Consider the following 23193-nt stretch of genomic DNA (forward strand, 5'->3'; position numbering starts at 1 on the left):
GTATGCTTTGCATACGTCTTTGATCAATCCAAGGATAAATTGTCTTCACGGTCTATTAAGTTTATATTTTTAGGTGTTCTCAGACACATGAAAGATACAAATGTTATTGTCCGTCTATGAAATAAACATTTGTGTCTGTTGATGTTGCCTTCTTTGAGGATGTTTTATTTTTTGAATCTTCAAAATCTGAGTCAGTTTCACCCGAACCCTCTGTATCTAGTTCGGTTATTCCTCTTCCAGTTGATAAATGTGCTCCAACCTCACGAGATGCTCCTATTGAAAAACCACTATAGGTATAACATTGTTGACAGTAACCATCTCATTCTGATCCAGACCCCCTCCTCACATCCAACCATGATTCTTCATCGACTCCTGATCCTAAGATAAGTGATTTAAACCTTCCTATTACCCTTTAGAAAGGTGTTCATAAAGGTGCCCACCATCCTTTATCTCATTTTGTCTCCTTTGATTTCTTGTTTAATAATTATCGTAAGTTTGGTATTTTCATCTCCACTTGTACTATTCCTTCTTAAGTGTAAGATGCCTTGTTGACACCTCATTGGAAGAATGTTATGGATGTTGAAACGAAAACATTAATTGATAGAGGGACTTGGGAGTTTTGTGATGTATCACCAAGTATTGTTGTAGTTGTATATTGATAGGCCTATACTATTAAGTATAACTCTGATGGATTAGTTCAGTGGTACTAGGCTCGTGTTGTTGCCCAAGGGTATATGCAAATATTTGGTGTGGATGTTTTTGGGACTTTTTCTCCAGTTGTTCGCTTGTCTTCTGTTCATATCTTTATTTCTTTTGCAATCCATCAAAGTTGGTATTTGTTCCAACTGGATATTAAAAATACATTTTTATATGGTGACCTTGAGGAGGAAGTTTATATGAAGTAACCTCTAGGGTATGTTGCCCATAGTGAGACATATAAAGTATGCCAACTCAAGAAGGCTCTTTATGGTTTAAAATAGAGCCCGCGAGTTTGGTTTGAAAATTTTAGTCAAGTAGTTATATCCATGGGATTTCGTAGAAGCCACTATAATATCTCATTATTTATTCTGAAACGATCATATAAAATTATTATCTTACTAGTATATGTAGATGATATCATCCTATCTAGGAGTAACAAATCAGAGATTGAAAAGGTGAAATCCCATTTGGTGAATCACTTTCAGACTAAGGATCTGGGTCAACTAAAATATTTTCTAGGTATTGAGGTTGCAATAAGCACGGAATGAACAACTCTGACGTAGAGGCAAAATGTTATTGGTATGTTTAAAGAATATGGACTTTTGGGGGCTACACCCGCAGATACACCTATGGAGGTAGAACTTGATATTCATGATGATCAAAGTCCAGAACTGAAAGATAAAATAATGTATAGAAGGTCGGTAGGCAAACTTATCTATTCTAGATTTACTAGACCAGATATTTCATTTGTAGTGAATGTAGTGAGTCAGTTCATAGAGTATCCATGCAAGATTCACCTAGAGGCTACACAAAGAATCTTGAGATATCTACAATGAACATCGGGAAAAATGTCTCATTTTCAAACCTAATAATCACTTGAGGATTGAGGTTTTCCCTGATGCTGACTATGCAGGCTCCAAGCTTGACAGAAAATCAACCACTGAATACTGTGTATTTTTTGTAGAAAATCTAGGTAGCTAGTAAAGTAAAAAAGTAAAGTGTTGTTGTTCAGTCCAATGTAGAAGTTGAATATAAAACAATGACCCACACTATCAATGAGCTAATGTGGATAAAATCTGTTGTCCGGGAATTTGGCCTCGATCAGAAAGATCCTTTGACTATGTATTATGATAACCAGGCTGCAATCTTCATTGCAAACAATCTAGTCTTTCATGAAAGAACAAAGCATATAGAGGTAGATTGTTATTTCATCCGAGATGCAGTAATGAGGAAAGATGTAACTACTACATATGTTCAGTCTAGTGATCAACTCGGCGATATCCTAACTAAAGCATTGGGAAAATGTGAATTGCTGAACTTTTGCGACAAGTTGGGATTGTTCGACATATACTCTCCAGTTTGAAGGGGAGAGTTGGAAAACAAAAATATGAACATTTTGGTTATTTTTCCTTGTCGTTATTTATATTTTTATGTAATTTTGTTCTACAAATCAAACTACGTCTATGGACCAAATTTCATGTAAAGAGGACACTTAGAATAAAATATATAGGGAACTAGGGTTTTTACTTAAAGTAAAGGTAATATTATAAATTATACTCAACCCTGATTATAAATAGAGGCTGGGGGACGTGCAGATCCCCCAACTCAGCCACTTTCTCAATAAATTTGCAAAAAGGTTACCATAATTGAATACTCAGGTATGAAGCTTTCTTTCAGAACATGAGACATAATAACAGTTGTTAGAAACCAGATACATTGATACTCCAATTTCATGATTTTCTTTAACCCTAGATGACTATACAAGTTTATGAAAAATTGTTTTTTCTACTTGTATACTACTCTCATTTCAAAAAGAAGTCTGTCATGTTTTTGCTAGTAAAGGCAAAACTATGATAGTTTAAACCTTAATTGTTCTTCAGTTATCACTTTCGACCAACCGAAAGAAGTAGAATCAAATAGAGACAAAATTTAGAACTTTAATCTCCATAGCTAATTTAATGGAGGATTGAATTGAAATCTGAAAGTTTTGAGACCCATTCGAGTAAAACTGGTTTTCCTGAGAAAAAGTAGACCTTCTCGATTACATACCCACCAGTAATGTGAAAAACTCAGCTTCAGCAATTCAATTTCTTTGCTTAATTATGATCTCAATTGCATAATCAGTTCAAGCGTTCAAGAGCAAAGATCAGCTACGACGCCCTGTTCTCGTTCCCTTCCATTCCTTCTCCATTAGACGCCATTGAAGTTCAGCCATGGAGGGCTGAATTGAAATCTGAAAGTTCAGAGACCCATTAGATTAGCTAGCCTGGGAAGATCCTTGATGGCAAAAGTCTTGAATGAAGCTGCAAACTGGTAACAAGAGAACATGTTGCTTGTTACCGTTCTGAAATTTTCTAAAATAGAAAAAATAAAAATCTATGAAACAAAATGATTCTCATTGTTCCTATGAATCCATTGTATATCCCAAAGATCGCCTGCGAACCGACGAATGTTGTATAAAACAAACCCAGAAAGAAATTGTTGTTTCTCGAAATCTTAATTTACAGTGCAAATAAGAGGCACTGATTGATTGCTTGGAAAGAAACATTTTACAAAAGAAACATCTACATGATTCGTTAAGTTCCTGTAATCTGCTTCCAGCAAATTTTTGTATCCATCACAACCAAATAAAACAGTTTTTATACGTCAGAATCCGATTACATAACACGACAAGCATTCGGATTTTCGTCACTGAACAGCTGAGGAGCATAAGCATGGTGGACGAAACAAGGAACAGTAGCCAACCCATCACATTTCAGTTCCTCTCTCTGCTCCTTCCCCTCGACTCTGCAAAATGTCACCACGTTCTGCTTAATTCCAACCTCGTTCACGTATTCTTCCTTCTCCTTCCTCACTTGTCTAGTCTGTGACACCACCTCTACATGTTTATGCATCTTCTTCCAGAAATACTCCCTCAGTTGGTGTCCTTCAGCGGTGCTGTCAACAGTGCAAGTCTGTCTCTTCGAATCTATCCGAACGCTGTGCACACCTGAGTTGATCGCATATTCAGAATCCGAGGATCATATGAAACTGGGCCAGAGTTGGCTGAACGATTCGTTGTGGGAGAGTTACCTTTGAGTTTAAGGAGCCTCCTCTTCACATCATATTCGCATTTCTTACAGTGCATAGGGACTTTGATTACTGTCGTACTCACTGCAAGCTGCACCCACTTGAAGAAAAGGAAGCAATAATCTGAAAGTGATTCATATTAAGAAATTTCAGGTTTAGAGAAAGCGGCTTACTTCTTCGGTCTCTTTCTTTATGATTTCTCTGTTGCCATGTTTGCTGGAGAGAAGTGATATCAGCTCAACCTTTGTGTTGGTGGTTTTCTCTATCAGTTCATGAACTTTCATCGAGTCAAGCTTTCCCCTTACTGAAACTTTTCCGCTCTCGATATCAACCTCAACTTTCTGCACTCCTGCTAATGGAGATTTTGATTTGTTAAACGTGCAGCTTAGTAGTACTGGAGAAGAAGAAAAGGATGAAAATATGGGCAGATAATTAATGGATCACCTTGGGTTCTTCTGAGATGCATTTCGATCTCATATGCACAATGCCTGCAGTGCAGATTGACTCTGTAAATGGCAATATTGATCACCTCATCCCTGTCTGCTCCACAATCCATGGCTAATTCTTCCAGATTCCCCCCAAAAAAGATATATTATTAAAGAACCTGAAATGTTAAATTCCTTGAAAATGCTCACAGAAGTAACAAATGGAGCCATAAATGGCAACAAATATGAACCCTTTTCGCAGTGGGTAGAACCTGCTTGAGGTTAGCTCAACGGTTCTGGGTTTCTTGGAGAAAAGTATAAGCAACGCCAAAATGTCTACTGTCTTGAGAGGGTGAAACACGAAAGCTTCTCCATGGAGAGACAACCAGGTAATTAAAATGGTTTACAAATACACGGAAATGGATTACCGTCTTCCATTGAAGAACAGCAAATGCCACAGAAGCTGCAGCTTGCATGGTGAGGGAAATCAGAGGGGGATTATACAGCAGATTTGAGCCTCCATTTTTTCTGTTAAATGGGAGGGAAAGAAATCCAAATGAAATTAAAGAATACGAAGAGGAGGACGTGGGGAAGGTAGATCAAATCAGTGAACAGAGAAACGTATTTTATGGATCATAAAAAAGGTTTGAGTTCTTCTCTTCGACCCTCTTTTAAACGGAAAAAAAATGGCTAAATGAAGTTTTTAGCTGGATCCTGCAATCCATTATAGTTTCAGTTTTTCTGTTTGAAATCCGTCTTAAACTGTGGAAACAAGCTGAAAACATGTATCTGAAAAATGAAGAAGAGGCCAATCTCCATTTTTCCATATGAGATCAGTAACCTGATTTCTGGTTTTCTTGCGGAAATGAATCAAAGATTTGGACACAATCGACCACCAACCGTGTTCATTTTTCTCTTGCAGTTGGTAGGGGCTTTTGCCTTCGTCTTCGTTTCCAATTCAGACAGGAATAGGAGCTTCGACCTTTGCTCTTTGTGACAAAAAAAAAAATGGAGGATGGAAGGGAGGAGCTTCCACCCTCCATCCCAAAGCAAGAACCAGAGGGGAAGAGAAGCAATTTGATATCTCAATCTGTGATAGTTTGATTTCTCACCCTCCTGAGACCTGAGATATCTCAGATTTTTCTTAAATAATTAAAATATCTAAAAAAGCCATTTTCCAATTTTTCCCAATTTTAATAAATATGTTTAATATAATTAAATTATTTCCATAAATAAATAAATAAAAATTATATTTGATTGTAAACTATTATTTTACATCTATTAAAATGAAATTTTTATATATATATTTTTGTATATTTTTAATTTCCCGTGAAAAGGAGACGTGGAATGAAATCTGGATTCTTCAATTACACGTGGCAGCGAGGTAAACAGCCTATCAGAAAAATCGACACGTAAGTGATGACATGTCAGCATTATAACGTGACCAAAGCGCGGTGATCTCTAACCCTATTTTACAGAGAAACTCCGAAGAAGAAGATGAGTCGATCGATAACGTGTCAAAGAGAAGACAAGGCGCGCTCCGCCGCCATTGTTAGTATGAACACGACAAAGACTTACGAGGTCCTTCGCAGGTGTTTTGCGGATTCCTTGCCGAAGAGATCAATTTCTGTGTTTGATTCCGATTTACTCGAATAAAAAGAAAGAGCTAAAAATGCAGGTGATGAAGGAGAAAGCGAAAAACTTGGCCAGTTCAGCCAAAGAACACATGAAAATTTACAAGGCCAAAGCGGAGGAGAAGGTAATACTGTAATAGACGCATCACAAGTACTGATGAAACCCCTTGTGTCTGCTTATCGGGTTTGTTTGTTTGCGTGACAGGCAGCGATAGCTGCGGCGAAGACGGAGGGGGAGAAGGTGGTAGCCCACGAGGTGAGGAAAGCGAAAGAAGCAGAAGCGAAGAGAAAACTGCACGAGGCCAAAGCTCGACATAGAATGGAGAGAGCGAATGCCCAGCACGCCCGCCGAATGGCTGCCACAGGCGGGAGCAATATGTATGTTTCAACCCACGACCACCACGGCGGCCATACCCTGGGCAGCACGATTCCTGTAGTAGCAGCAAAGGCGGCGCCTTCGTCGATGACAGCGAAGGAACCCACTAATCCGATGGGTGGATATCCCAGTGGTGGCAGCAAGTACCTATAGATCAATGGGAAAGCTCCGAGGGACTTGGGAAATTTTGGTAGTCGATTTGCTGTCTCAAAAAGGTCCGATTCATCATCCATTATTGGCAGAATCGGACCTTTTTGAGTTTTCAAATGACGAACATGTTTTTTCTCTATCCAAATTCCGGATCGGAAGGTCCAAAGGAACCGGACTGTATCCTGTTCTCAAGAAAAGGGAAATTAACACTCCCTGCAAACCAATGCAGTTTGAACCCTTGGATGGCCATAATTTGAGACCTTCCAGCTTCAAATTCATTACACAGTTTCACCAACGATGCAGCTAAATCATTATACCTCAAGTAATAGCTACTCACAAATTTGTCAGAGGCCTTATTTTCCTCAATTCATAACACCAGTTTCAACTTTGCAATTATAAACAAGACCAAAGACCAAAAACCAGTCTTCAACAGAGACTATAACTCTCCATTAGAACAACTCCACCACATAAAGCACCAAACATAGTGTCATGCTCTTTACACACCCACTGAAGCAAAGTGGCTTCTATAAGAAGTCATCAAAAGACAAATTATCATCAGACCCTACACATGGACTTCTTTCAAGCCATGGAGAGCTCCCATTTGTGCTACTTGAGAAATCAAAAGGTGTATGAGCTGCAAAGGCATCATCAAGAATGCCAGTAAAGGTAATATTATCCATCATAGGAAGAGTTGCATGAAGGTAGGTCAATTGATTGGCCTCTGCATCGGGCATTGCTGGTACACAAAAAGCATCAATGACAGAGGGAGCTGCAGTTGTTACTTCTGTGGTCTTTGATATGTTGCTCTCTTTAATGGAGGGATTCAGATGATCTTTCATCTTCCATGAGGAGCTTGTCTTATTTGTGGAATGTGCCCGGTCTGTCATTTTTCCTGAGAGGCTCTTCCTTGGTGGAAATATACTACAGGGCATGCAATTTATGATCTTCTTTGCTTGAATTAGCTGCTCATCAATTTGTAAAGAATGAAAAAAAAAAAAAAAATAGAAATCTGATCCAAGCAGCTGTTTGTTACAAAGATGGAAACCAGGGCAAATGATGTTAAACAGAGGCTTACATATTTTTGTGTATGGTCATCCTTAAATATCAATATGACATCACCACATCGTAAACCATTAGTTTTGATGAACTCGCCTGAGATAAAATTAAAATAGAGCAAGATAATCTGCATGGTTTACTGGTACTTAAACAAAAGGCAGAATGTGAATTAAAAAGTAAATGGGAGAGACAAATGCCCTCACCTATATGCTCAAGAATGTACATTCGACTCTTGTTATTTGGCCAATACCTTTACAAGACAAAAATATCAATCGGTATGCATAAAAATATAAATCCAATTTAACAGCCAGGTTTGAGTTTGCTATTCTTCTCTTATTTAAGAGACTATACGTGCCAGGACCAAAGTCATCAACATTCAACCCCACACAGGCTTCAGGAGACCACCATTTAATTCAAAGGACCGAGTGGCATGTGAAACTCTAAATTCTTTTTCCAAATGGAAATTTTGGTGCAAGAATACATGGTTTGTTGTAGACAGGAAACATGCCAAAAAGTTGTTTCTGCTGCCAAACTAGAAAATGATGACAAACTCATAGGTCCAAACATTGGATAGTTGGTTGTTAATTGGTAGGAGAGAACTAGCATAAGGGAGGAAAAGAGAAGGAGTCTCACCATCTCTTTACATTCTGAAGCTACGAGAAATCATGAAAGAAAGAAAGTACTGTTGCAAAAACAGGCACAAGTAGCATGAAATAGCTAGTGTACAAATGTTTTTCTTCTCCAGCTTTTGCTAGTGAATGTATGGAAGATACTCCTTTAGCGTCATATGACATGGGACCATTCCAATTGTATCCAACAGTTTGAAAACAGTGTAACATAAGAAAAATGTTCAGAAGCTTTAAAGACAATGAAGTATGATAGGCAAAAAGTTAACGAGAACATAAATTCAGACCTGTACTTGAAATTCCATGCCTGTGCAGTTTCCATGTCTTCCATGGTTATCATTATACCATCCCTCACATTAAGAATAGGCAGATGGGCTTCAGCCTCCTTCTGAAACCCAATCTCATCTTCCATCAATCTTATGTAAATGCAGTAAGAACAACTAGAAATCTAAAGAAGGCCCCAAAGGTTAGAATAAACAAAAGGCATTCATACATGTAATAGTTTAATAAACACTAACCTTAGGAAGAACCATTCGCCCAAGGGAACTCACATCACTGTTTTGTAGTTCTTTCTGCAGGAGGAATCTCAAATGTCTATCCTGCATTAGCTGACAAGAAAGCTCACATCATAATATAGCTCAAAAGGGGGAGAGAGAGAAAGAAAGAGAGAGAGAGAGGACTGTACATACGTCAGCAAACTTGTAAGATTGACTACATTTGCAATTTCAAGATGTATATCCATAATTATCAGTTTGAATGATATTACCAAAAAGAGGACCAGTACAGAATAGGAAGAGAAAAAGTTAAAATATGTGGCAGTATAGTAAAAATAAATTAATTAATGACAATAAATTTTAATTGGTTTAGTGTAGATAGATTTTTATATCCATAGCAAGGTTCGTCAATCATTTCAACTTGTTTCTTTCTTCACACCATCACATGATTAAACTAGGTGTATCAGCACACTATGTCAGCCCAGGCACTGGTGTTAAAATACACTAAAATCCACTGATAATTGTTAAGTGTGATGACTACATAGAGATTCAATGGAGGCAGCCAAATTCCACACTCGTGACCTTTCATATACTTTTTTCAGAAATAGTATTTATCTAATTCAAAATTCAGTATGATGCCTCAAGCAAGCTTAGTATTTGGCCGGCTAGGTAAAGCAACTGAGCTTGATCAATATTTAAATTTTCAAAACTAATTAGTGGTAAGAATGCAAAAGATTAATCAATGTGTGATAACTGAGAAGTATTTCTATTTGAATCAGGGGTATGTTGTAATTTTCGGATCAGCTGTATCAATATAGAAACAAAGAATATGATGATAATTACCCAAATGATATACAGCCCAACCCACGAATGTGACTAGCTCAACCAGGTTTGACCACCGGCTAGCCCATTGCTCACATCAACAACTTCTTGAAAAATCATGGAGAGCAAGCTTTCCTTCACCTTGATCTTACTGTTACAGACCCACATTCTTTCACAAGGCAAGGGAGTGGCCTCTGCCCAGAAAGAAATCCAATGGGCTTCCTCCTGCTTCATAGCGAGGTAGGCACCCCCAGCCTCCCTTCCGCCTTGTGAAACTTCCACACAACAAAAGGGAAGTTGTGGGTGCCGCCCTCACCAACAAACTAAAAGGGGAAGGGAACAGCCCCAGCCCTTCCCTGTTCATATGCCAGCAATGGGAGAGCAGGGCAGAAAGTGCAAGGTGGAAAAGCCCCCTCCCCTGCTAGAGGCACTCAGAGGTGTCCCCTGTGCAGCCCAACTTCACCTGAGCAGGCTAAGTCACCAAGTAATCAGTTGCACTTAGATTGGTCAAGAGGGGTTTGACTGGTTACCAGGTTTCTCAGGTATCAGACTCAACTAGCCACTCCAGTCTGGATCTGATAACACTGGTATTACCTGCAAACTTTATTGGTATAAATTGAGCACTTTTGTGCACTTTGCTACTAGTTATACAATCAATAATTAATGGGAACGTCTTTGCTTTTTTTAAAGTTACTGATAATGAGATCTTATTGACGGCAAAAATAGATCATTGCCCACAAAAAGAAATGAAGAAAATATAGTGCTTCTCAACCAATGCATTACTTTTAAGATTTCAAATACTAATGATAATTGCACGCAAATCAATGCTTGCAGATTCAACATACAACAATACAAGTAGGTATCTATCTTTTTTCCTTGAATAGTGTTTCGGTCATTTTTAAGGAAACATGGACAGCACTGAGTCTGTTCTGCCCTCGGGAATGAAACAATGAAAGCAATCCAGTTAGTCATAATATTTTAAAATCAGTCCCTAAAGACAAATGAAAAAAAAAATGCTTGCAATTAAAACACAACTCAACAGATTAGTTATTTCTCAGTTTGGAGGAAAAAAGAACAACATATAAACCTTTAAAAGGACATTTTATCGTTTAGTAATGACAAAGAACTTAAACAACATATTATCTACATGTATGAGTCACTTACAACAAAACAAAGAGTCTTGCCAACAACAATTTGGCTAAAGACACATGTAAGCCTACTCTTTCACAGACAAATGGACACACCAAACTATACATGGATTCATAACTTTTAATATTTTTAACTCAGAAATTAAATTAGGTTATTGATAGCAAAGTGAACCATAAACATTGACTTGATAGGGAAAATACTCAACAAGCAATTTCTATATTCAAAAGTGCTGGATTCAAAAAGCTCATTCAGCCATCCCTTCATGCAGCTGAGGCATAAAACACTTGTGCAACACTCCTATGCCGATACATGAGTGAGGTGACAGGCATCTACTGGAACAAAACATAAATTTCTGGATGCTTAACCAGATGATTATACATATCTTTATTGGTTTTTATTAACAAAATACTCATATGCCAAAAGAAGAAAATATCCAAAGCATGAGATTGAATTCAGAACCTACAGCTATCCTAACAGCTAAATCCTTTCTATAAATCAGAAATATTTTGAATGTCAAACATTTCATAGAATATAAAATATGTTTATATTTATTATAAACATATATATGAAAATTCCAACAATTGTCAAGAAAATGTGTAAAACATGTTAAAGGATTTATTATAAACATACAGGTGGCGAGCTTCAACTGCCACATACATATAAAGTAAGTAAGAAATATCCAACACTCAAACTAAAAGACCATCCTCATAAAAGATAGTTCACTCCAAATCTAAAAAAGAGACAAAGCAGATTCAATTCAATCAACTTCCTGTATTTTACTTAAAAAATATAACTAAATCTCATAACCAAAGTTAAATTACCTCGTAAGTATATCTTGGATCAAGAGACCAGCACAATAACCAAGACAGGAAGGACAATGGTAAATACAACGTAGACCTACTAATTGAATTCAACACAGGCAGTGAACCAGAGAGACAGAGTTTCATCAGGATGTTAACAAAAATATTAAATAATTGTTATTAATATTATCAAGTAACCATTTTTTGACAGGCTTCATTATTTATTTCCTAGGAGGTATCAAGTTATAGAAGAAAACCAAATTAATGTCTTTGCCAACAGGATCCAGCACTTGATGTTCTAAGAACAACTAAAGCTAAAAACCTATTTTCTATACAAACATTTACATGCACTTATCACTTTGTTTCTTCTTTCTGTTAAATGGAGCAAATTATCAGAATGTCAACTCTCATCTATCCCAAATATCACGTGGTCACCAGCAAGCAGCGATAACATAATGGACCAAGCATGGATCATTTTCAATGGCCTGAAGCGCTACTGATCTGGAGAGGGTCTCGAGTTGCGACCACCTTACCCGACCATATAGCATATAGAGCTCCAAGTTTAATGTCCTGATTCAAAATTTTGCCACATTCCTTTGGACCTGTGCCTCTCTCAATTTTTCTTCTTTCTCATTTCCTTTTTATCTCATAATTTCCTTCTATACCAAGAAGCAATTGTTAAGAAGAGCACACACAAAAAAAGGCAAAAAATCTCAAACCAAAAAAGAAATTAAACAGAATTTAGCTAAAGAAATACCAATTAAAGGAAAGAACTTCCTTGAACTTATACGGGATTTTTTTTTAATGGTATAAGAAGAAATTTTTAAGCAGGTGATATGTACAGTAGAACTCGACATCAAACGCAAGGTCGATGAATTAGTAATAAGGTGGTTGAAGCACATAAGCAATGCTTCTAAAAATAGAAATGTGAAAAAATAAACGTATGTCAGTACTACACTTCACTCCCAGCAAATAAGGATCAAAATAGCATCCTCAAAATCATAAAGCACTAAACCAGTTAGAAACTCATGCAAAAAACCAAGAGGAAAGAAATGAACTCGGGGAAAATAAATGAAGCCTTACACGGGAAACGGGTGAGGGGCTGTGGATGGTGAGCTTGGGCAAGAGGGGAGGCAGCGGAAAAACGCTGCCGACCGATCGCCTCTGCCTGGCCATTCTCTTCTTCCTACTTGCTCTCACACTGGCGGCGTCACGGAAATCAGCAGTTACGAGCTCGCGACTCGTGTCGGCACGGCTCGTCTCCTCGCCACCCACCTCGATAATCACGGTCCCAGTAGCAACCTCCGTGATGGACTTAGGGGTTTCAGAAGCAGGAGGAGGTGAGTGTAGGTTAAATGCCTCCATTTCTATCACTCCCTCTCAGCCTCCTCCTCCTTGGATCATACAAAAGAGAAAGCTCTGGTAACAGAAAGAAGATGGTAGTGCAGTAAATATAAAGGGCGCTTGAAATAGCGTAAAATTGCTATTTTTAGAAGGAATTTGGTGATTTTGGTCTCTGATTCGGAGGAAGTTAACGCAAGTAGTGTCCATTTTTTCTAAATTTTTTTGATTTTCGGACCGGAGTTCGTGCCAAGAGGCGAACGATGGGTGGAAGAAGGTGGAGAGAGAAAATAAGAGAAAGAAAATAAGAGAGAGAAAGCCCTTGTGGTAGAGAGAGAAGAAGCGATGGATCATTCTGATAATGGCGGTCCAGGTGTTGAAAAAGCTCTGAAATTCTGCTACGAGATGAATGGGTTTTGGGTTTCGTTCTGAGATTTGCTCTCTAGAAAGACAGAGGAAGAGGGTGAGAGGGGCCTTCCCAATCCCGGCTTTTTGAATTTTGAATTTTGCATTTCCCTTCCTTCCCTGCCATTCCCCAAGCTTGACGGTAATACTCCCTCTTTACCGAAAAGCTAACCATCTTCCCTCTTAATGCCGGATCTGTCCCCCTCCCTCCAGATGCCTGGGCCCTAGGATCGCCGTTCTGCGAAGTGGTCGATTTGTATCGTTGGAGGATCTAAGCGAATTACGTGGTTCAAGGGGAATCCAAGCCGTCCATTGGGCAGAGGACGTTGAGAGTTCGGACACACAGTAATAATTCCTTTTTGTCGCATTGCGCGTTCGCGGTGGTGTCCAGCCCCGAGCCGGAATCGATCTGATGGATCTGAGATTAACGGCGGGCGCGGGCCTCTTCAGGTGGGGAACACGATCTTGATCATTAAAGGCTCAGATTTAAGAATTGAGATCACCTGGGATTACTTGCTAATTAACCAAAAGTCGTAGCGGGTTTTAGGCAATTCAACATTAACTTGAACCCTTCGATTCATGAGTTAATACTCATAAATACTTGATAAAGGAAGAATATCTAACTTTAAACTTTAGGTTATGAACATAAAAAAAAATGTGAAGAATGGCCATATCAGCGCGAGCACAAGCTCGTGAATCAAAGACAATCAATCGTTCAACCCTTTTTGTTCCCTCAACATCTAATGTTATTGTTTGCGAAAAGAATAAACACTATTGTTGTTTACCCTTTAGGCATCCGATCCAAACGCTTCTTCTGCAGTTGCCCTTTATAATAGATTTGAACTTTTGAACTGAATTCTCACGTATATGCACACATAGCACAGTAGATGATAAATATACATGAACAAGTGTATCAAAAGAAAGAAAAGGCTAGTTTTTCACATTGATATTCATCATTCAAAACCTTTAAAAGAGAGACCTTTTAAGACCATTCATACCCACTGCAACTGGCCCTTGAATTCCACACTTTGATGAATACTACCGCCTGCTGCTACTACTTGGCTTCTTACTTTCGCGGGTCTTGTGCTGTATTTCACTTCAAACTTTGGAGGTTGGTTTTGATTATCTGACTGCAGCACACCTGAATGGACCTCATCAAGGAACTCATCTGCAACATCACCATCTTCATCTATTCTAAGACGTTTTGCATGCCACCTTAAGCCCTGAACAAACAAGAAAAAAAAATGCAGAAAAAATGTGCTTTGAGTGATGAAGATAATTAGGCTGAGCATCTTCACAGTCAAAAAATCAAAGATATGCTGTAAAAAGAACAGTTCTCAAGCAATGGTTAGCATATACAGGTTACTGAGCTGAAACCCAAAACACACTTCATAGATGATTGTTTTCTTTTCTTCCTTGTCCTACTCTTTTTTTTGTTTTCTTTAAACATTCTTTGCCATGATTCTCAAGCTTTGCACAGAGAAATTTTGCTATGACTCCTAACTTACAAATCAATAGAAGTTACAGAGTTCCTATTTAACAAAAGACTAAGCTAATTTAAAATGTTTGTGCCATCACAAGAAGAGAAAAAAGTGAGGTTAACTACTTTTCCCATTAGAAAATTTCCCTATTGAAAAATAAATTCTCTTCGACTGATTTTCTTACATTTATTACTTCTTGGTTTATTTTTTTCCATTATTTCTTATTAGAGCAACACGCAAGTCATTTTCTTATTCTATTTAACTTTTTTGTGAGACAAGGGGAATTGGGATTGTGAAGTGGGTCCAAGGCCCATCCCAAAATGACTAGTCAACTTAGGAAACCTCTTTTTCGACTAATAAACTCAACATTTTTCTACTCACTAGACCATGTGAAACTATTCCTTAACATTCCCCCACAAGTTTAGGTCCTCTTTTGTGGCTCTACATGTGGATAATTTGGGTGGAGATCCACATATGAGAACCTACTCTTATACCATGTTAAGTTAGGTCTACAGCCCATCCCAATATGACTAGCGTACTTAGGAAACCTTTTTTCCCACTAATAAATTCAACATCTTTCTACTCACTAATCCATATGGGACTATTCCTTAACATGGATGGATATTTTTCCATCTCCTAAAACCTGCACAAACACAAACAAGAAAAAAAAAATTTGAGATTTTTTCCTATGATGAGTCTAGATGTACTTGATGCTAACTACTCAGGTTGACAGTGCAGAAAAAGAGTCTCAAAGTTTGTTATATTATAGATCAAGAAATTCATTGGTTTAGTGTCCACTTGACAAATGATAACAACCCTGCATATTAGTCATCAGCAACATTGATAAATTTGGTGTTGAAATGCAAAATTTCAGGATTAGTATTGAACCAATTTTGGACAAAGACATGGAGTGATTGATCTCAAATTGTCCCCAAAAAAAGGTTTCACTTTATTATGGAAAAGGCAAACAGAGGTCAAATGGCACATTAGTGACCCGCCTCGCCACTTTGTCACAAGTTCTCCAAATAAGTGGGTTCAATGAACACTTTCCCCAAACATCTGAAAACCACAAATCAGAGCATCATAGTGCAGCCACATTTGCGGAATGAAAATTTAAATTCTTTGAGGTTATTTGTCAGAGAGGTGTCAGCTTGATTTCCAGTGATTTCTTTTCTATGCTTTTCTCCTTTTTTCCTTGAAATTGATAATTTCCACATCACTCATATAAGTTTTAACAGCTGAAGTTTTTTTGGATTGGCATTTGACTCAATGGCCACGTGTACGAGAAAAGGATGGGGGGAAGGTTACGGTGAGGCCCCAGATTAAAAATCTCACCAGGGAAAGGGGTGTAGTGAGTGGGTGTCATCAAAATTTCTAACTTACACTCCTCTCATGTGACACCCCCATCCAATCTGATGCTGAGACATTATGCAAGTAAAATACTTATTTTGTACCTTTATGTCCACAAGGAAAAGTCTGTAACCCTGCAAGAAGACTGTTATAAAGTTTGAGATTTAGATGCAAGAGAGAGGAGAGAAGAGAAAAATAAAGAAAGGAGAAAAGGAGGGAAGAAAAGCAATATGAGATCCTGCTCTTGGTTAGGGAGAGCATTTGATCCCTAAACTAATTTATATCACTCAAGTAAAAAATGGACAAATGACTAAAATGCCTCTGAATACAAGAACACATAATACACTACATGTAAAGGCTTATAAAATGAACAGAAAATAGAATAAACTTATGGACTAAGTTTCCTATACTGCAATCTAACCACTAGAAGGAACCATCGTATAAGTGAAAATACCAAAAATACCCCTAGTCTCATTTTCTAACATGCCCCTCAAGTTGGAGCATAACTATCTAATAATTTCAGCTTGTTACATAATATCAAATGTTCACGTTTCTAAAGAGGTTTCGTAAATATGTCTCCCAATTGCTCAAAGGTTTTACAAAAGGTGTAACTATCTTTTCATAAAAAAAAAAGGTGTAACTATCTTCCCTAGCATAATAAAAACTCAGATAAAAAGATAGTCGACTTCAATGTGCTCCGTTCTCTCATGGAATACTGGATTATTTGCAATTAATATAGTTGTTTGATTGTCACATTTCATTATCATTGGCTCATTCACTTGAAGTCACATCTCAATAAGAACTTATTTTACCCATAGAAGTTCGCTCACAATATGAGTCATGACTTTAGACTCGGCTTTTGCACTTCATCTAGCTACCACACTCTATTTTTTATTCTTTCAACTAACAAATTACCTCCCATATAACACCAATATCTAGTTGTACCCTTCTAGTTAATTTTGATCCAACGTAATCAGCATAAAATTTTTTCATAAAATCAACTTTATCATGTGAAGTGTACCACAATCCTTTTTCAGGAGCTCCTTTCAGATACTTCAAAATTTTATAGACAGCCTCTAAATGAATTTTTTTGTGGAAATTCCATGAACTAACTGACTACGCCAATTGAAAAGGAAATGTCAGACCTTGTAAATGTAGCATACACTAACTTCCAAACCAGACCTCTATTCTTTGTTTTGTCCCTAACCTTAGGGCTTTTGTCGTGATGAATATGATTAACTTTCATGAGTGTTTCTATAGGACGAGCACCCAATAATCCATACTTCTTTAACATGTCCTCTACATACTTCCGCTGAGATAGGACAATCTCTTTTCTACTTTGGGCTACTTCAATTCCAAGCATATATTTCAACTACCCCAAATCCTTTGTCCGAAAATATCTCGTTGTATATTCTTTAACTTCCTTAGTCCCCTTATCGTCCCTCCCAGATAATACAATATCGTCCACATATACAACTTGAACCAGAACATTTGACTGTATCCTTAGCACAAACATAGAGTGATCAAAATGGCTCTTAGAAAATCTAAACCCAATAATCACCTTGCTAAATTTCTTGAACCGTGCTCTAGGACTTGGATTAAGGCCATAAATAGCTTTCTTCAACATGCGCACCTTCCCTGTCTCCCCTGAGCAACATCCCAAAAGGTTGTCCATACTAACCTCTTCCTTCAAATCATCATAAAACAATGTATTTTTTATATCAAATTGAAATAAAGGCCACCCTTTGTTTATAGCTACATATACCAAAATGCGAGTACAAGTAAGTCTGGCAACCAGAGAAACCAAAGAAGATGTTTCAAACATATCCACTCCGACTGTTTGAGTGTACCTCTTTGCAACCAACCTAACTTTGTGTCATTCAATACTTCCATCATTGTTATACTTTATTTTGTACACCCAACAACATCCCACAACAGTTGCTCCAGCAAGAAGGTCTTAAAAATTTCTCGTCCCCTTAGAGATCAAAGCATCAATCTCCTCATCCATAGCTCATTTCCACTCTAGTGAAACTAGGGCATCCTTCACCGACCAAGGAATAAAACATGTAGACAAGGACATGGCAAAGGATTTGAAGGAAGGCGACAAAGAATAAAAAAAACACATATTTAGAGATGAGATGAGAAGTATATGACCTTTTGGCTTTTCAAATAGAAACCAAGAGATCCAAATCAGAGATAACAAGGTCTGCAGGCAAAGAGAATGATGGCTGGTCCAGAGAGGGGGCTCAAAAACTTGGGTATCATGTGCTGGTGAAACTTCTGATGCTGGTAGGAAGGTCCACGATCATCTATACATTTGTAGAGGCTTTGTTAATGATGGTGAGATACTTGTACCCAGAGCATCCAAAACAACTATCGGTAATGCACTATCCACAAATGGACTAGGCATATATGGAGATTGATCAAAAGAACACAAAATATGAAGCATTTTAAAACATGTCACATCCGTTGAAACATATGTTTTGCAAGTACTAGGATCAAAGCATTAATAACCCTTTGATAACGTGAATAGCCCAAAAAAACACACAACGACATGAGGAGATAGTTTGTTAGCAGAATGACCAAACAAATAAACAAAACAAGTGGATCCAAACACACAAGGGAGAATATAATTTTTTTTGTATAAACACTTCTATGTGAGTACATCCTTATAAGACGGATGATGACAGTCGATTAATCAAGAAACAAGAAGTCAAAACAGCATCACCACAAAAAGATTTAGGAACAAGCCTTTGAAACATCAATGTTTGGGCAACTTCAAATAAATGCATGTTTTTCCTTTTTGCAAGCCCATTCTGCTGAAGGGTATACATGTAGGAGATTTGATGAATAATGTCATGAAGATCACAAAAAGAAGTAAACTTACGATTCATAAATTCAAGACCATTACTTATACGAAAGGCATGAATCAAAGTACCGAACTAATTTTTTATTTTCAAAAAAAATCAAAAATACATCAAAGACTTTTGATTTCTCCTTCAGGAGATACACCCAAGTAATTTTGTTGAAATTGTCAATAAAAGACACAAAGTAATAGAAACTAAACAAGCTACGGATCTAAGAAGGGCCGCATACATCACAATGAACCTACTCAAATACTAGAGCACTATAGCTAGAACTTGTTGGAAAACTAGTTCTATGGTGCTTTCCCAGATGACATGATTCAGACTCAAAGGAAATATAAACCAGCAAAGAAAGAAATGATTGATGAAGCTTAGCTGGTGATTAGATGTCCCAAGGGCAGGTGCCACAGGTACGGGGAGTTATTTGTTGCAAAAGTCACTTCCTTTAGAATGAACACATCGTCTAGGAAGTAGAGCCCACCCTTCTCATGTCCAAAACCAATCGTCATCTTTGTTTGCAAATCCTGGAAAACACAAAAAAGTAGGAGAATAGGTTATAGAACAATTTAAAGATTTAGTGATATTACTAATAGACAAAAGATTCATAGGAAAGTTAGGATTAAACAAAATGGGACTCAAGGACATACGAAGTGCAGTATGAACAATGCCCACCCCCTGAATTGGGGAGGTAGATCCATCTGCTAGTATAACAGTTCGATAGGATTGAGAAGGAGACATGGATTGAAATAAAGTTGGCATACCTGACATATGTGTGGATGCTCCTGAGTCAATGGTCTAGGAAGGAGAATAAGATACATTCATTGCTTGCATACCTCTGTTTGCCATGGTGGCACTCGCATCGATAGAGGAATCTAAATATTTGGAATCAGAGGAGATGGTGCTAGTCAATTGACTCAATCGTTGGAGTAATTGTTATATTTCTTCTTGTGGATAAGCATAAGTTATAGTCTCCTTTCAGTTGAAGTAGAACTAGCCCAGGCTGGTTTTCCAAACTTCTCTTAGCACCTACCGGAGAAATAATTGGTTCTTCCACAATGAACGCATTTTCTTTCACCTCTATCACCACATCACATCCTCGAGTGGAAGAAACTTTTCCACAACCTCGAGAGGCTTCATACTTTTTTGAGGTAGAATTAAGTTTGGTGTAGCTCCAACTATTTTAATATTTTTTTCACTTTTGGTGGCCATTGCAGATTTAGCATAGGTTACACAATTGAAGGCCTGCTCAAAGGTGGAGACATAATTATTCGACAACAACTAGGCTCAAATGGCCTCATACTCAGGTTTGAGACCATCAAGAAACCGAACCTCTTGAATCTTATTCTTTTCCTTATGAAATTCATCTGCATTAGTAGTAAATCGATGAAAAATAATAATTTCTTGTAGAGTACCTCCCATTTCAGTAAAATAGTCAGTAATTGATTGATTACCCCTTTGCATGCTGAAATACTTCAAATATAATTCATACACCTTTAACAAATTTCTTTCTTGAGATAGAATAGATGAAAGTGCATACTATATTGCTTTAGAAGTTCCACTACTCTTAACCTGATCACTGAATGTTGGTTCCATACTATTAACTAACCAGGTCATCACCTGATAATCTTCAGCCTCCTAGTCCTCAATCAGGGATCTGGGGGGATCATCCTTAAGAGATTCCACCTTTCTCTTCGCCTTCAAAAACATAAGCACACATCTAAACCAATTCACAAAATTCTGTCCATTTAATGTTATAAAAGTAATTTGAATAGAATAAGAATTTCTACCATCTGAACTTTTAGTAGGTTAATCAGAGCTACACAACCTTGCTAGCTTCAGCCATTTTATCTCCAAACAGCGCCTAATCAATCCACAAGCAAAGCTAGCATACTTTGAATAAGACACAAAATACTCCAAAGAAGAAACCTTGTTTGCACAGATCTAGTGGGTTTCACACACCTTAGATTAGGTCATAGAAAGACAAATCTGTCAGCTATAGTAACAGATCTGTAATAACACACCAGAAATCCTCAGATCCACCAAAAGTTCCAAAAACATCACAAAATTAGGGTTGATGCAGGGATGATGTAGGCACAGAATAGATGATGTAGACAGTATTCCAGTATAGAAGCATTAGACAACCCTCTAGAGGGGCAGTAGTAGAATAATAGACTGATCAATCAGCAGAAGAAGCCATCAACCAAATAGTTATAGCAGAAACATGTGGAAAAATCAGACCTTAATCCCACCCGTATATGAATTGCGAAGAATCTTCCTGTAAAAACATTGAAACCTGAAAGAAGAGAAGAGGAGATTGCAAAAAGAACTTCCCAAGCTTGAGATGTAGCCCTCTGATACCACGTAAAGTTTGAGATTTAGATGCAAGAGAGAAGACAGAAGAGAAAAAGACAAAAATGAGAAAAGGACAGAAGAAAAGCAACATGAGTAGGGTAGGGGGAGAATTCGAACCCTAACCTAATTTATATTACTTAACTGAAGAAGGGACGAAATGGATAGAATGCCCCAAAATACAAGAACACATAATACACTACATATAAAAGCATAAAATGAATAGAACATAGACGAGACTTATGGATCAACTTCCTATACTGCTATCTGACCACCAGAAGCAGCTATCACATAAGTGAAAATACCAAAAACACCCTAATCTCATTTTCTAACAACTGTATTTCAGTTCAAACTGGTAAAACCTCTACAGTGGCTTTCAAAGTGCACCAAATTACTGTCTTAGAAAATGGTCCTTCTGGTATAGAGGTTACTGACTAGACTTTTCACCAGTTTCCCCACCAAGTGTCCAACTGCATTTGACCAAAGAGGTCAATTAAAACCAACAGAATACCATCTCCAAAACTTGGGCAGATGAATACCACACCTCAAGGAATGAGAAAAAATGGCAAGAACAATTGATCAGAATAGTTAATGTTTTCACCAATGAGATCAAACAAACCATTTTTTTAATGAGATCAAACAAATCAATAGAACTCATAGAACATGGACAATTGAGTTCCAATTGAGCAGGGATTAAATGCCTAAAAACATTTTAACCGGATTGACAAAGACGCATTTAAATAACCAATTTCAACAAAAGCATGAGGCTATCAATCACTAGAGGTTATCATTTAAAGTCTTTATAAAAGATCAAGGATGGACTTTCAGACTTGCTCCATATAGGTGTCAATGCAATAAGTTGTCGGGAACGTAGGGGAATGAAAGGAGGAAACAATGATCCTGAGTAACAACATTCGCCCTTGAAAGGCAATGAAAGGGAATTATTACTTTTCATCACGAAGTTCACCATCTTCTAAGTTTGTGGGAAATGTCAACATTACAAGGTTGCAACCATTAACCTAAAGAAGGCAAATTTGCAATGTAGAGGACACTCAATCACACCCTTACTTGCACACCTAAGTGGTGCATAGGAAATTTTTACTCAATTTTTGGGATCAATCAACGTAAAAGCTAGAAATTAAGGAATCCCAAAAGGAGAATCTTAAATTCTCATGTAAGCATACTGCCCTTCTGATATCTAAAACCTTATTCCCCACAGAGTTCCTTATCCTAGAGTTTACGAAGAATAACTGAAGTTAACGAGTAAAGTTGGATAATGTAGATAGAGTAACGTCCCGAGATCAGCTATTAGTGTAGCTGACTCGATAGCTAGAGAAGGGTGACCCTCCAATCTCTCGTTGTATGGAGCTTGTAAACTTTAAAGTAAAATTTTCACCCTCTTAAAAAAAATTGGATATTTAATTCAGTGAGTAGCACCAAGAACTAACGCATTATCTGTCCCAAGACTTCAAAGCACACTTCCGCTTCAACCTGTGTTCCTTAAGCATTAGGATTATTCTAAAACCATTATATCTTATTATTAACAATGGCAAATGGTCCTGAACCAGAACAAGCAAAAAAGAGATGAAAACCTGAACACCGCCTTGTCCGAAACTGCACGGAGCAAGAAGAGGTCCCGGATGAGTTTTTTCCACAGGCACGGGTACCTGAACGCTGAACCTTTTGGTGGGGCCACGAGGACGAGCCTCTTCCTTATGTTCACGATCTTCATCATCTTCCTCGTTGGCTTCGTGGCTTTCATCTTTGAGCAAGCCAAGAATTCCCGCTAGCCTTCTCAGAAATTTCATCTGCCTTCTTCAAAGTCCCCAGCAGAAATAGAAAGAAAACACCACAGGGAAAGAGCAAAACCGATACTGGGTATTCTTCGATCAGATGCTGCCGAGCGTCTTGGATTGTGTGAACAGCGTCTGACTTGACAGTTAAGCAAGAAAAGCAGATGAAGGCCGATCGGAATTCGGAAACGTTGCTCTGAGATCTCTCGTTCGGTATTAAATAAATACACGCATCCTCTCTGTCCAGACGTTCGCGAAGAGTTCTTCCAGTTAAAAAGCGATAGATCCACTAAGCGTGTAAGTAAGGTGA

General features: G+C 37.8%; 4 protein-coding genes across 6 annotated transcripts; 1 reads left to right on the forward strand and 3 right to left on the reverse strand.

Annotated features, from left to right (window-relative positions):
- Positions 1 to 3350: 3350 nt before the first annotated feature.
- On the reverse strand, positions 3351 to 4324 carry LOC137934334 (heavy metal-associated isoprenylated plant protein 4). Its single transcript, XM_068778615.1, has 4 exons — positions 4213 to 4324; positions 3942 to 4117; positions 3772 to 3859; positions 3351 to 3688 (listed from the first exon to the last, which is right to left on the reverse strand). The coding sequence occupies exons 1-4, from the start codon at positions 4322 to 4324 to the stop codon at positions 3357 to 3359; spliced, it is 708 nt and encodes a 235-aa protein (XP_068634716.1). The 3' UTR covers positions 3351 to 3356.
- Positions 4325 to 5726: 1402 nt separating this feature from the next.
- LOC137934397 (late embryogenesis abundant protein 6-like) lies at positions 5727 to 6679 on the forward strand. The gene is made up of 2 exons (XM_068778693.1): positions 5727 to 5952; positions 6033 to 6679. The coding sequence occupies exons 1-2, from the start codon at positions 5866 to 5868 to the stop codon at positions 6354 to 6356; spliced, it is 411 nt and encodes a 136-aa protein (XP_068634794.1). The 5' UTR covers positions 5727 to 5865; the 3' UTR covers positions 6357 to 6679.
- A 4-nt stretch (positions 6680 to 6683) lies between these two features.
- Positions 6684 to 13110, reverse strand: LOC137934396 (B3 domain-containing transcription factor FUS3-like). 3 transcript variants are annotated; one of them, XM_068778691.1, is made up of 6 exons: positions 12384 to 13110; positions 8554 to 8634; positions 8323 to 8483; positions 7613 to 7659; positions 7429 to 7505; positions 6684 to 7315 (listed from the first exon to the last, which is right to left on the reverse strand). In XM_068778691.1, the coding sequence occupies exons 1-6, from the start codon at positions 12663 to 12665 to the stop codon at positions 6878 to 6880; spliced, it is 1086 nt and encodes a 361-aa protein (XP_068634792.1). In that variant the 5' UTR covers positions 12666 to 13110; the 3' UTR covers positions 6684 to 6877. The 3 variants fall into 3 exon arrangements, with proteins under 3 accessions (XP_068634792.1, XP_068634790.1, XP_068634793.1); XM_068778689.1 differs by having other exon boundaries at positions 8554 to 8643; XM_068778692.1 differs by having other exon boundaries at positions 8323 to 8423; positions 8554 to 8643; positions 12384 to 13109.
- A 673-nt stretch (positions 13111 to 13783) lies between these two features.
- On the reverse strand, positions 13784 to 23136 carry LOC137934432 (uncharacterized). The gene is made up of 2 exons (XM_068778758.1): positions 22683 to 23136; positions 13784 to 14269 (listed from the first exon to the last, which is right to left on the reverse strand). Exons 1-2 carry the CDS (start codon positions 22896 to 22898, stop codon positions 14039 to 14041), a joined length of 447 nt encoding a protein of 148 aa, XP_068634859.1. The 5' UTR covers positions 22899 to 23136; the 3' UTR covers positions 13784 to 14038.
- Between the last annotated feature and the right edge of the window lie 57 nt (positions 23137 to 23193).

This window comes from Aristolochia californica, unplaced genomic scaffold (genome assembly GCF_029961685.1).
Source record: "Aristolochia californica isolate CCGP_79_NKW_82.1479 unplaced genomic scaffold, dmAriCali1.0.hap1 SCAF_6, whole genome shotgun sequence".
Lineage (NCBI taxonomy): Eukaryota > Viridiplantae > Streptophyta > Magnoliopsida > Piperales > Aristolochiaceae > Aristolochia > Aristolochia californica.

Excerpts from the sequence above, each read along its gene's own strand:
- LOC137934334 (XM_068778615.1), bottom strand. The coding sequence starts at position 4,324 with ATGGATTGTGGAGCAGACAGGGATGAGGTGATCAATATTGCCATTTAC. Across the intron at positions 4,118-4,212 it reads GCATCTCAGAAGAACCCAAG|GAGTGCAGAAAGTTGAGGTT; the intron begins GTGATCCATTAA and ends CTCCATTAGCAG. Across the intron at positions 3,860-3,941 it reads TAAAGAAAGAGACCGAAGAA|CTTGCAGTGAGTACGACAGT; the intron begins GTAAGCCGCTTT and ends AAGTGGGTGCAG.
- LOC137934397 (XM_068778693.1), top strand. The coding sequence starts at position 5,866 with ATGCAGGTGATGAAGGAGAAAGCGAAAAACTTGGCCAGTTCAGCCAAA. Across the intron at positions 5,953-6,032 it reads AGGCCAAAGCGGAGGAGAAG|GCAGCGATAGCTGCGGCGAA; the intron begins GTAATACTGTAA and ends TTTGCGTGACAG.
- LOC137934396 (XM_068778689.1), bottom strand. The coding sequence starts at position 12,665 with ATGGAGGCATTTAACCTACACTCACCTCCTCCTGCTTCTGAAACCCCT. Across the intron at positions 8,644-12,383 it reads GCCCCTCACCCGTTTCCCGT|CTAATGCAGGATAGACATTT; the intron begins GTAAGGCTTCAT and ends CTTTCTTGTCAG. Across the intron at positions 7,506-7,612 it reads GTACATTCTTGAGCATATAG|GCGAGTTCATCAAAACTAAT; the intron begins GTGAGGGCATTT and ends ATTTTATCTCAG.
- LOC137934432 (XM_068778758.1), bottom strand. The coding sequence starts at position 22,898 with ATGAAATTTCTGAGAAGGCTAGCGGGAATTCTTGGCTTGCTCAAAGAT. Across the intron at positions 14,270-22,682 it reads TCGGACAAGGCGGTGTTCAG|GGCTTAAGGTGGCATGCAAA; the intron begins GTTTTCATCTCT and ends TTGTTTGTTCAG.